At 55.1% G+C, this 13,373-nt stretch overlaps 1 protein-coding gene across 3 annotated transcripts in view; it reads right to left on the minus strand.

Annotated features, from left to right (window-relative positions):
- Positions 1–13,373, minus strand: part of TTC7A (tetratricopeptide repeat domain 7A) — a 121,909-nt gene that overhangs the window by 16,170 nt on the left and 92,366 nt on the right. For all 3 annotated transcript variants that reach the window (XM_004436677.3, XM_087436812.1, XM_087436811.1), the window contains 3 exons: positions 11,051–11,167; positions 7,368–7,465; positions 5,581–5,715 (listed from right to left, as the gene is read on the minus strand). In XM_004436677.3, the coding sequence (XP_004436734.2) occupies positions 5,581–5,715; positions 7,368–7,465; positions 11,051–11,167 (350 nt within the window). The remainder of the gene's footprint in view (positions 1–5,580; positions 5,716–7,367; positions 7,466–11,050; positions 11,168–13,373) is intronic.

The following is a 13,373-nucleotide window of genomic DNA, read 5'->3' on the forward strand; positions in this document are numbered from 1 at the left end:
CCCAGGGCAGTGGAGTGACAAGTGCAACTCTGAGTGTTCTGGGCACTCAGAAGGGGTCAGGTCAGCTGTGCTGGTGTGGTCAAAGAAGGGTTCCTGGGGGCGGTGGCATTTGAGCTGGGGCCTGAAGGCACAGGGGCACTTGGACTGGCAAAGAGGAGAAGGGAGGCTGGGCTGACCTGGAGGGCCAGGTTCCAACGTGGCAGAACTCCCCAGGGTCACAGAGGAGAGGGGAGAAGCAGAAGGAAGAGGGTGGTGCGAGTGTTGGTGGGTGGGGAGGCCTGTCCTGCACCAGCCCTCGTAGCTGCTTCCTCCATCGCCAGGAGCTCAGCTCAGAGGCTAGGCTCTCCACTCCCCTAGGTCCTGGCCCAGCAGACCCGCCCCAGGCCTGGCCCACCTGCCCACCTGGTCCTGGCCTGGCTCATTAAGCTGTTTACAACTTGCTGCCCTGTCTCCTGAGCCCCATCTCTGGAGGCTGTCCCTGGTCCCTGCACTGGGGACTCCTCACAGTGCCTTCACATCAACAGACTTCAATTACAGGGATCCCCACCTCCCGCCTTCCTTGGGGCCCTGGGCCTTGTTGCGCTGGCCATACACCAGAGGACATGCCCTGAAAAATAGGTAGGGCTGCTTTGCTCCGACGGATTTCATTACCAGTTAGGCAGGAAACCAGACGACACAGAACAGAGCCAGAGACGGGAGGTCTCTCGAGGGCTCCTGCCGCCTGGCAGACAGCCCCTGGCAGGTCCGGCCTCCAGGGTGGGGCCTCTGACCTGCAGACAGGCCCATAGGTCTGGGGGCTGCAATGTACCCCTTCTTCCTAGCTTCAGCATCCCTGTGCAGTTGTTTTACCAAACATGGTGCCCCAGACGGCTGCCTCGGCGGCAGCAGAAGCCACATGGCACCATGCCTGCCCGCTGCCCTGATCCTCTAGCTCCTGCTCTGGCTGCCGGGTCCGAGGTGCCCATACCCATCCTGGCCTCCCCTGGCCAGGGCAGAACGAGCACTCTCTGCTACTCGATTTTCCCTGAATGCCCACAGTCGAGGTCATCACCCCAGCAAAGGGGCCTTGCTGTCCCCTCAGTGTGGGCCCCTCTCTGATCCCCTGGGCTCCTTTACTCTCTCTCTCTCCCTTGTGATCTTCCCACTTCTCTCATCTTCCTCTCTGCCTACTTGACCTCCTCTCTTGCCAGTCTGTCTCGCTTTTCTTCCTCCTCCCTCCATCTCTCTCCACCCACCCCGCTCTGTGCTTTCTCTCACAGTGTCCAAATGGAAAACATCTGTTCCCTGGAGCTTTGCAACAGTCCCTTTTATTATTTTTTCTGAGGCATCCTGATCTGACCCTGCACCCAGAGCTGGTTCCAGTTTTCCTGCCATTCCTGCCAATGCCCAGCACCCCCACCAGGCTGGGGGATGGACTCACTCTTCATGGGCTATTTGCAGGCAGGGCCTTGCCTTCCAGCTGGTCCTGAGCTGAGGAACAGGGGTAGGGAGGGCCCAGGGCCACGCCTAAGGCCTTTTAGGGGCCTCCCCACGTGAGATGTGCTTCCTAGAGACCCTCAGTGAGACCTCAGAAAGGAGGGGTGCCAACTGGGCTAAAAGGCACAGGACCCCCAAGGCAGGAGAGAAGTTAAGGTTATGCCCTAAAAGGAATCCACCTTAGCTGGCCTTGAACCCCAGGGTGGTCACCAAAACTGCTCCCTAAAGGAAATCAGCATCCTCCTCGTGGAGCAGACTCTCCGGACATATGGACACCCAGAATAAAGCAGAAGGAAGGCTTGGGGGGAGGGTGAGAGAGGAATGAGAGAGACCAGGGGGCCAGAAGGGAGAAAGACCAGGAGAGATACAGGGAATCCATAGGTCTAAGGGGAATTTTAGGGTTGGTCTGAGGCCCTCAGAGGGGCCCAGTTTGCCTCAGGCCACAAGGTGATGGAGGCTACGGGGCCTGGACTCCCACTTGTCCTGGAGGGAGCGCTCTCCTCACTAACTCAGGACCCTGGGAGGAGGGGGTGCTGAGCAGAGAGGAGGGAGGGAGAAAAAGCCAGAGTAAGGGAAGAGAGGACATGGGAAGAAAGCAGGAGGGAGAAGGGTGGGGAGCGGGGAAAAGGGGAAGCGGGAAGGAAGATGAGGAAGGGAATGAGGAGCAACGAGGGAAAGACTGAAAGGAGCGTGTAGGACCACGGGTGAGACAGCTTCTCCCTTGACTATGATTTTATCATAAATACGACCTTTAGACATAGCTCTGGCTGCCCACGCTAGTCCCACCACACCAGCCAGGGCACCAGGTGAGACAGTGTCAGTCTGCCACTTGGGAGGCGAGACTCAGGCCAATTGCCCCCGAGCCACGAAAGCCCATAGCCCCTGGGACCCCTGGACCTCCAGGGCAGGGAAACTCTCCTGACATCCTCTCTCCAGCACACTGTTAGCTCTGAGACACGAGCTGCAGTGAAAGAGAAGGGTGGGCCATCTTCTCTTCCGGAAAGCACCTCTCAACACTCAGGACCCTGGAGCATCTATGGGGCCTGACACCCCTCCCATTCTCACACAGACCTGCTGCCAAAGAGGCAAAATCCCTGAAGCTCATCTCTCAAGCGGAAACCCTGCGTGAGGCCTCTCACACCAGACTGGAAAGGAAGGAGGCTTGGGGAGGGGAGGGGAGGAGGACAAGAGTTGGGAGAGGAAGGATACAACATTTCCCAACCTAAGAGTGGGTTAATGTTGGAACTTACTGCCCAAACAGACTGGGATGCAATTTATCTTGGACCAAACCAGGGGGATTAGGTCATTTCAAAATGATAAAGGGGGAAAATTTCCCTTTCCTGCAAATGTGCTGCAGCTGGTGGAATCATTAGGTGGGCTGGGTGGGTGGGGGTGCTGATGACAATACTCTTAGCCTGGGTCAGGTGGCGGGGCGGGGGTGAGGGAGAAGTTATTGCCTTGGTGATCTGCTCCCAGCAGCCCTTCATTCAATAATTAGGTACTCAGTACTTGCTTGCTGGTGATGATGGTTGCCAGGGTTGGGGAGAGGGCTCATGGTGTGGAGATTGCTCCAGAATCCTCCCATGACCAGAATGAAAGACCTAGGACAACTTCCCCCTTCCCTTTCTGGCTGTGGCAGCTATCCACCAGTCTATTCCCCCTTTCTTCTATAATGACAGATCCCCTGATTTTTAATAGGGCATTGGACACCCAGAATCATGACATTTCCCAGAGTCCTTTGCAGGTAGGTGTGGTCATGTGACTAAGTTCTGGCCAATGGATTGTGAGGGGCAGTGATGTGTGCAAATTCCAGGATATATTCTTATAGGGAGGGGGTGTTCCCCTCTCCCATTCTTCCTAGTTATGCCTTGGACTGTGAAGGTGGTGGACAGCCATCTTGGATCACAGGGACGAAAGTGACACCCCTGGGAGAGCAGAGCCAATAAAATGGAAGGAACCTGGGTCCCTGGACCAGGAGACCAGAGCTGTCACCCCAGTCAAGGCTGTTATCTCTGAATTGTTACATGGGAAAATCGAAGTGTGTACCTTGTAGAAGCCACTGCTATTCTGGATTGGTCACACACACCCAAACCGGTCTCCTAATGCCACACTGCCCAATCCTTAGCTGGCAGCATATTCAAACCATTCAGATTCTGTTCTCAGAGTTCTCTGTGAGCTGAATACCTAGGATAATTTCCAAAGAAAGCTGATGTGCAAATTATTGAAGGGTGTGTGTTTATATCGCTATCCTCAAGTCTAATCACAGGCTTCAGGAAGGCCTTTAACCTTCCTTGGAGTTACCAGAACAGATTAGCATCGCTAGCATAAAGTGGCATAACTGAGAAATGCAAGCACCTTGTGAAATGCGAACACGTTTTCCTTTGCTGTTGGTAGTAAACAGGGCATATCATTAAAACAAAAGGCTCTGGGAACTCCAGAGCAGGCAGCTCACAAGTCCGGAATTTGATCCCTGTGCTTCTGACATAGTCCTTGAAATTGGTGAAGCCCCTAGTGTGGGTGTAGCTTTCTACCCAAGGCACATGTCGGGGCTGGGGCCCCAGGAGGCCCTCGGGAGCCATTATGGCTCCATATCTTGGAAGAAGACAGGGGAATCTTTCCCTAAGAGGAGGCCTAGTTTATTATTCCTCTGGATTTTTCAACATTCCTCTTCTTATTTAAGATGCAACAGCTGGCTGCAGAGTACAGCCCCCCCTCACATCCTTAGCATCCTAAGGGACCCTGATACGCTAACTGGGGCAATGTGTGCATTATTAAAATGCTTCCCTGTCTAGGCTTTCTGTGAATCCTGGTCCAATTTTTTTCCCCCAGATTCAGAACCTAGGTGGAGAGAGCAGGGGCATACTGCATACTAATGTGTCCATATGTGAAATCCATGAAGCGGGAAACCTTAGATTCCCAGTTAAGCACATTCCTACTCTGACTTGCAAAATTCACATGTCCCAGGAACTGAGTATCTACTTTTGGTCTCTTCTTCATCTCCCCTTGGGGGCTACTGGCACCATCCCCTTGGGAGAGAGGGGGCAGGTAGGAGGGCCATCAGAAAAAGGTGAGGAGTTTCACTGGGCAGTTCTCCATCACAGGGCATGCTGGCCTGGAGCATTTTTAGGATTCCATTCATTCTATCGCCTTCCTCTCTCTTCTTTTCCTGCCGCCATTTTATCTCATTCAGGCACATCATCGGCCTTGATACGCTCTCTCTTTTCACTCTAATCCACCTCTCACACCACCGTCAGATTAAATTTTCAACCACTCCAGTGAGTCACTTCTTGGTTCTCCTTAGCAGAGCATCGAGGACATTCACTATTGGTGGAGCTACGCTGCCATTACCACCACCACGATTACAGTGGACAGGACAGAGCCGAGCACCACTGACCGAGCACCTTCTATACGACCCACACTGCGCTAACAGCTTTACCCACCTTACTCGTGTTAGATCAGGACGGGCAGTAGTGAGCTGGCATTAGAACCGAGCTCTGTGAGACTCTGAAGCTGCCTGCCTCCCCAACACTAACTCCCTCAAACTCCACGTGGCAATGGTGCCAATTACTATCAAGAGGGATTGTCACCTGAATGGCAACCTCAGTGTTACTAGTCCTCTGCTTTCCATGAACTCTCCCACCTGACCTCAGTTTCCTGGAGGCCGCCATACCTCACCTCTTTTCTAGTTAGTCCGTGAGCTCTCTGGGGTTTGAGTCTGAACTAGTTTTACTCAGGAGAAGGTGGGCAAAAAGAAGTGTTGGGGCTTGTTTTTGAGACTAAGAAGACTATCCATCTGTATGGCCTTTCCTCAAATCCTCTCACATTTGTACTGGCTGCCATGGAGCCTCTCCCAGGTGGGCAGGCAGGGACTATTCCCATTTGGTGGAGAAGGAAACCCACAGCCAGACAGATTAAGTGACTTTTCCCAGGCCAAGCAAAGAAGAAACAACTGGAACTGGAGCTACAGGTTCTTGATCACCAGACCTTTCCATGAGTACCATAGCCTGTGTGAGCCTTGTCAGGGCTCCCCACATCCCCACACTCCCTTCTCCAGGACAGGGCACAGCTCTGAGAGTGGGTGTCACTGGGGCCGGGGCCACTCACCAGCCTGGAGCCAGATCTGTTCCAGCGTGGTCCACAGCTGCATGGGGCCCTGCTTCAGGACTGAGCTGGGCATGGTCAGCTCTGACATGGCCTCCTCCAGCCGGGAGGCTGCGATGGATGATGCCCGCCGAGAGCCTGCGGAGCAAGAGGGTGGGGGCTGAGCAGCAGAGCTGGAGGGCCACACGTGGCAGGCCTCAGGAACAGTGACTGCACAGCCCCATGGGGAGAGAAGGGGCACATCGAGTGAGGGCAGGGTGGCACAGCCGGGCAGCTGCAAAACAGCTCGCAGACCTACTAGGAAAGGCCCACCTCATACCCTCACCCACGGCTGGGGAGAGGAGCTTTTAGAGGGGCAATCAGGCAGCAAGCCCACTTCTGGGGGTCTATCACTAAAGAAGACGATCATAAATGTCAGCAAAGGTGCTGGTTCTGCCACTGCCTGTAATACCGAGAACAGAAACGACCCAAACGTCCAACAATAGGGAATGATGAAAAATCAGTAAGGGTATAATCATACGCGTCTATGCCGTCATCAAAATAACACACAAATATGAATATCGATGTGGAAAGATGTTCACATTATACACTTAGGTGAAAAAAAGCAGGCTGAAAAAGAGCATGATCACATTTTCATAAAAAAGAAATATGGGCAGGGAAACAAGTCTGGAAGCCCATTTATTAAGGTCCGGGTGGTGAAATTATGGCTGTTTTTTCTTTTCTTCCTTTTGCTACTTTTACTTTGTTTTCCTAAGTGTATATTATTCTTTCTTATATGGAAATGTCCTCTTTGAGGTTGTGCCGTGAAGGATCCTTGGGTAGCAGCTCAGGTCAGACTCTGTGCCCTCTGGGGAACCTCTTCATGGCAGTTCTGGGTGACGGGGGTTCAGGATACATAAGCCAGTGACATTTACAATTCACATGCAGGTGAAATGCGGCACTTTCTCTCTCTCTCAGAGGCAATAAAGGCTCCAATAAACTTAGGAGACCTCGGGGAAGACCACAGATGATTTCTGTTTATAAGACAAGTACACAAGGAGCCCTAATAATTTGTTCACGGTTCTTCCCTCCTTAGTTGCAAGGGCGCTTCACCCTGCTTCACCAGGGCTTCCTGGGCGTCGGCAGCTCCACGTTCGGCCCAGCACTCCTCACACGCACCTCTCCAGTTAGGAGCCGGGCTTGGCATCGGAGACCAACTCCATCACTTGACAATGAAGGCGCAGCTTGGTTCATGTCCACAGAAGTGGAAAAAGTGAGCAATGCCACTAAATACAACTCCCTCACACTTTCATTCCCGTGACTAATTCTTCTTGTGTCTCTGAGGAAGGGATTCTGCTTTAATCAGGTCCTCGTCGAATCAGTCAGCTCTGGGCTTAGAGCTGTAAATACAAGCTCGGCTCATTCCTTTCCACTTGACTGACCCACTAAGGACACTACAACAGTGGCCACTGGCCTCAGGCTTTAGCCTAAGGGGAAACGGTGTCTGTGTTCCACAGCCCATCCTTCCACCCCAAGCTCCCCTCTCTCTTCACCCCTGTCCAGGAGCGAGGGTTCCTCCCTTGCCCACTTTCTGCCCCCAGGCTGGCAGCCATCCAGCCTCAGAGCTAAGGTGGGCCCTGAAAGACGCCCGAAGGCAGCTTCTTAGCACAAGGCCCTTGGGCAGCAGCCTGCAAGGAGCTGGGTGGGTTTGGTCAAGCTGAGCAGATGTCACTCTCCCCGTTCGTTCATGCTCAGGCTGGGAGAGTGAGCTGTGGGCCACGTGGACAGCTGCCCACGGGGCATGTTCTTACCTGAGTCTGCGTCGTGGGCGTCTGGCAGAGTCAGGTGCATGCCACTCTGCTTCTTCAGAGTGAGACCCTCACCAAGGCTGCCATCCTTTTCCAGGCCTCTGGAAGGCAAGGGAGGGCCAGGTGAGGTGGGGGGCTGGGAGACAGAACAAGGGAACCTCACGCTAGACAGGCTCTGGGGCTGACAGTGCAGGCCCGAGAACAGAGCCAAAGCCAGGACCACTAGGAGGATGGAGACAATGACAGGGGCAGCTCAGAGCTCAGGCTTATGATTCTAGAATCTGGCTCACCCCAGTGGCTAAACTGCCATGTTACTCCCCATTGCTCACATATATCCACACACCTGCTGCCGGCTGTGTGCCTGCGGGGCCATCAGTGTCCTCACTGTTCCCTAACACTGCCACATTTCATTGCCAAAGCTACATGCTTGCTCATGCTGCTGCTACTAAGAATGTTCTCGCTGTTCTTCTTGGTCCACCCAAACCCTCCATCCTTGAGAACCCAGCCTGAGTGCCCCTTATCCATCTAGAAAGCCTCCTGTGACTCCCCTGCCCCACACACCTCCTCCTACCCTCTCTCCATCAGCATGGATCCCAGCACCACAGACGCTGTGGATCAGAAGCTCTACCTTTCCGTCTACTCCCTCCTCTGAAGTGGGTGATGCTAGAAGCTCCCCAGGTCAGGGAGAGGTCTCTTCTACCTTTGGTTGCCCTCACAATGTCCATCAGAGTGCCAGGCACAGAGCAGGCACTGTGGACTGGCTTCCAAGGAAAGCTTGGTCTTCACAGGCCACGAGGAGTGCCCCCAGTCTGTGCCCCAGGGAAGGAAGGTCCAGATGCCACACTACTCCTCAGGCACCCTACCTCAGGCTACCAGGGTGGCCCCAGAGGAGCCAGAGGGGGCTCCTGGGGTAGCAGATAAAGAAGCATGGTGATTCTATCTCTCCCCCACCCTCCAGTTCCCTGCAGCTCCCACACTGCTGGGAGGTTCCTCTTTTCTCAGAGTGGGAGGTGGAGGGAGCCACCCGCTCAGAAAGGCAGCACAGCCTCTGTGCACATCCTGGGGTTCACGCAGCTCCCAGCCACCCCTGCCCACTGCCCAGGATGCCCACAGCCCTTGAACCTGCTGACTGGGGAAGCTTAGAGGAGGACGGAGGTGGAAAGGGCAGGAGAGAAGGCAGGCCCAGTGTGGGGCCAGAGGCTTCTTCCCTTCAGAGGGGTGCCAAGACAATGGTCCCACAAATAATGCCAAGGCCTGGGGGTACCCTTGCCATCCTAACTCAGGCTCACACTGGCCTGAACTTGGGCCTGTGGATGCACAGCCATCTCTGTGGGCATTAGAGGAAATCGGCCACAAAAACACAGTGGGTCAGGGTGGTTCCTTTCCTCTCCCGTGCTCTTCCCCAGGCCTGGAAGCCAACCCGGTGTGGTGCCAAAGAGCCAGAGACACTGGGTTAAAACCACGGGGCCACCCCTTCTTAGCTGTGTGACCCTAGTTTCTAGGTGTTAGTTTTCTCATCTTGAAACGAGCATGGCTATTGTGTGAAGTACGTGAGCAGGAGAATGTCGATCTCACGAGGGAGATCACTGTGGGGAGTACACGAGACGATGTGGGCAGGTGCCCAGCGCATGCTGGCTTGGAGCAGATCCACAGATAGAGCTTCTTGTCCCACCTGCCCTCCCAGCCCCTAAAGGGCCTCTCCTAGGGCTCCAGAAAGAGCCCATCTTGGGGATCTCTTGTCACTCTTGTCTCTTGGTTCCAGGCCAACAGACAGCATTGCTCCTACCCTGAAGAACCTGACAGCCGGACAGGGAGAAGAGACAGCCCAAGCTGAGCAATCAGCAAAGACCTAGATCAAGAGGGTCAGCTGAAGCATCAGAGGCTGGGTGACTGGAAGCCCCATGAAGGAGCGGCAGCTTGAGCAGGGCTTGAAGGGCAGTGTGGGCTGGCCCAGGCACAGCAGAGGAAGCAGGGTGCCAGGGAGCACAGGGTGGGTGGGGCTGCTGGGTGGGGCAGGTAGGCCAGACATTCAGGCTGTGGATTCTGGCCTTGTTCCTTGGCTGCCCCAAACTAGATTTTACAAGCCCTAGTTTCTGCTTTACGGCTCCAGGTTCAGAAAGAATGCTCCCTATTCTCAGGAAAGCCAGGATCCAGCCCTCTGGTCCCAACAATTTGCCTTCAGGTAGCCAGCCAGGCTGAGCCCTGCCCCACCCTGGGTGGGGGAGCTTCCGGGAGGTTCCCCAGGAGAGGTGCCTAGGGGATTCCCATTGTGAGGAGCTCCACCAGGCCCTCAGACCAGAAATGAGTGTATGGGTGGTGACTTGAAATGACCCCAAGGCAAACCCCACTGCCCTGGCCCCTGTCATAGCACTGGGCAGCCCCACACTTCTGCTGCCAGGAGGGAAGGCACAGGCCAGGGCCAGGAGACGAGGCTGCAGCTCATAGGGGCCCCGCCAAGACTACCTGGATGGGCAGGCAGTCAGCCATCCAGCCCAGGGACGGTCCCTGCCAGCTCTGGGGACAGCTCCTCTCCATGAGGGGAGCCAGGTTGTGCACCTGCTGGAGCGGCCACAGCCAGTGATCAGCAGAGCGAGGGGCATCTGAATGCAGGTACCTCTTACACCAGGGTCTGGCCCTCACCCTCACATCACCCAGCTGCCAGGTGGCTCCCTATTCCCTTTCTGAAAGTCCCTCATCTCAGAGCCGCCTTCTGGTAGCTTCCATCCACTGGTCCTGCTCTGCCCTGGAATCTCCCAGGCCCAAAGGTCTGCAAAGACAGGGCTGACCCTATCCTACCCAAGGGTTTTTACTCTATCAGAATACCCTTGGGCCTCCTCTGTAGATTTTACAACATTAGAGCCATGCCTCTGGGGATTGTGAAAGCCTCTGGGCTCCAGAGTCCCTGCGAGAATTCAAAAACATCCACCAGAGAGGGGCGGGGGGAGCTTGAGGCCCTGGGGAGATGACACAGCCAGCAATTCCAGAGAAGGGGTGGGGGTGGGGACCAGAGAACCAGGAAGAGACAGTGCACCCACCCCACGCAAGGCCCTTTCCCGGTTTGGGCTGCTCAGGCTGAGTCCCGGTGTCCAGTGGGATGGAGCAAAGACTTTCTGCAGCTTCAGCCTGGACAAGAGTGCCCTACTCTGCCCAGGAAGAATCTGGAGCCCAGGCTGGGGACTGCAGCAGGAGATCAGATGCGTGGAGACAGGTGAGTGGGGGCCCTTCAGGAACTCCGTTTCCTCCTCCTCTTCTAGCTTCCAAATGGAACCAGGAAAGAAGTGACAGGCTGCATGAGAGCCAGGTTCAAGCCCCAGCATTACCATTTACCAGGCAAGTGGCTCTGGCAAATTACAGGGTCCCTGAGTCTCAGTTTCCCCCCTGGGGTGAGAATACAATCTGATAGCATATAAGATACAAGCAGCAAGCCCAGCACCTGGTCCAGATGCTCAGTAATGATTTCTCTTCCTTCTTAGCCTTCTGAACTTCAGTTTCCTAAAGAGGTTCTTTATGTCCTTCACAGAGGATTGTCAAAAGGTCAAAATGAGACCAGGCCGCAGGAGCAGTAAGTGCCACACCCTCATTCAAACATCCTCACCATCCCCCAGCCCACCAGGCTTCATGGCCACCAAGCTGTCACTGCTGCCCTCCACCCTCTGGCAACCCCAGGGATGATGACGGCCACTCACCCCAGCTGGGAGAAGCTGTACAGGGTCTGCCAGAGCCGCAGCATTTGTCTGCAGGTCACGAGGGCTTCCTCTGGGCCTTTCAGTACCTGCTCCAGCTTCACCTTGGTGAACATCAGGCTGCAGGGAGGAAGAGCGGCAGTCAGCGTGCCCCCGCGAGGGCCCCCTTTCCCCTGGCGTTCCTCCCAGGCGGGGACCCTAAGGGATTCTGCCACACCACTCATCCGCTTGTCCCCTGATCAATCCTGCCTCACCCTCTGAAGTGCTGTCAAGGGTGGTTACTAGTCTTGCTTTGTTCGTTCCTCCTGCCTACATCCTCAGCTCTGCAGCATCCTCATTGAACATGTGGCTATCTTTATACTTACATGCCCCGCAGGCTGTGTAAGCCCCCGATGGGGGCTTGTTTAAGAGACAGACCCAGAAAGCAACTCTGAACCAAGGAATGAGGCTAAGCAAGGAATGGGCAAGAAGGACACTTAAGGGCAGAGTTCTGTTCCCCACCTTGCCAGCCCACAACAGGTGTGCAGCTAACATCTCCTAAAGGGAACTGCAGACTGTTTCCTGACCCTGGATACATGAGGATGGTCATGTTTTACTTTATCAAAGGATTCTTCATTGAATTTCCTAAAATAGCCAGCTCCCTTTATATATTCAACAGGATTAAAGCAACATGAAGTCCTATTCAGTCACCATCTAGGAACACAGTTACTGGGCAAAGGGAGAGAACAACTTCAGAACCTCTTTCAACCTGAAAACCGGAAATTCTCCGAGGTAAAAACAGTACAGGGATGTGGTCCTGAGAGGGGCTGGGAGGAAAGCGAAAGGGCTGGTCCCACAGGGAGGTAGGACCACAGGAGGGGCTGAGGGCTCCCTCCCTCTGCCCTGGACACAGCAGAGACCATGAGAACATGGGCTCTCCAGAACCGGAGCAGGGACACCCAGCTGTGCCAGGTGTCGGCCCTTCAGCTGTTGGGGAGGTCTGGGGCACCGCGGGAGAGTCCAGGCAGCTGGGGACACTTGGAAGGTTCAAGGCAACAGTAAATACCAACGGGTATGGAAGTACTGCAAGCTTTTCTCCATGGGTACTGCCAGCCACATTGATGCACACCAGCTGCCTGGGCAGCCTGCAGAGAACTTGGCTGAGCCACTGGGGCCCAAACAAGGTAGTGACTCCAGTTCTCACTGGGTGGTGAGCAGTGAGGCCCTTTTAGTCCCAGCATCGCTGTTGGGCAAACCCACACGACTGTCAGGCCCTGAACTTGGTCGCTGCCTGGTGGTTCTGCCGGCCCATCTGAAGTTGGCACACAGGCCCTCACGGAAGCTGAGTCCTGCATCCAGACAGGGAGCATCCCCAGGATCTGAGTCCTGCATCCAGACAGGGAGCATCCCCAGGATCTGAGCCTGCATCCAGACAGGGAGCATCCCCAGGATCTGAGTCCTGCATCCACACAGGGAGCATCCCCAGGATCTGAGTCCTGCATCCAGACAGGGAGCATCCCCAGGATCTGAGTCCTGCATCCAGACAGGGAGCATCCCCAGGATCTGAGTCCTGCATCCAGACAGGGAGCATCCCCAGGATCTGAGTCCTGCATCCAGACAGGGAGCATCCCCAGGATCTGAGTCCTGCATCCAGACAGGGAGCATCCCCAGGATCTGAGTCCTGCATCCAGACAGGGAGCATCCCCAGGATCTGAGGCTGCAGCAGGGGCAGGCCCCAGACAGGGAGGGCAGCCTCCAGCTGGGGGCTTTCCCTCTGACCTTCTCCCTCCCTCAGGGCCCTGGCGTCCCCTGCCTCCCACTGAGACCTGGGCCTCACGACGGCTCCACTCTGCTCCTGTCTTCTCACACCTTGTTTTACTTAGATTGTGACTTGTTGGTAGAGAATGAAGATCAGGGTGGAATTTGCCCCAGTTCTCTTCAGAGGAGAGGGTTTGGGTTCTGGGCAAGTATTACTTTTCTTCCTCACTTTTCCTCAAAAATCCCATGTGCCTTTTCTGCCCCTGCTCACAGCGCCACACCCCCTCCCCACCTCCCCCAGTCAGGCCTCTCCTCTCCATTTTCATCCATCCCCAAGTCTGACTTTAAATCCCACCTTCCCCAGGAAGCCTTCCCAGACCCTCAGGGTGCTCTGCACCCTTCTTAGAACTTCTACTAATCAACTGCCCAGCGGCCTACAAGGTCCTGAGGGCAGAAACTGTGGTCCCCACAGTGTGGCCTGCACGGGCCTGGGCAGGAACGTGACCTCAGCACCCTGGTGGGCAGCTGCTGGGGAAACTGGTCCTGCCATCCCAACTCTCCTTTCATCCCAAATCTCCTTTCTCAGATT

The sequence above is a fragment of the Ceratotherium simum genome, chromosome 11 (genome assembly GCF_057802395.1).
Source record: "Ceratotherium simum simum isolate JZ-2026a chromosome 11, ASM5780239v1, whole genome shotgun sequence".
Taxonomy (NCBI): domain Eukaryota; kingdom Metazoa; phylum Chordata; class Mammalia; order Perissodactyla; family Rhinocerotidae; genus Ceratotherium; species Ceratotherium simum.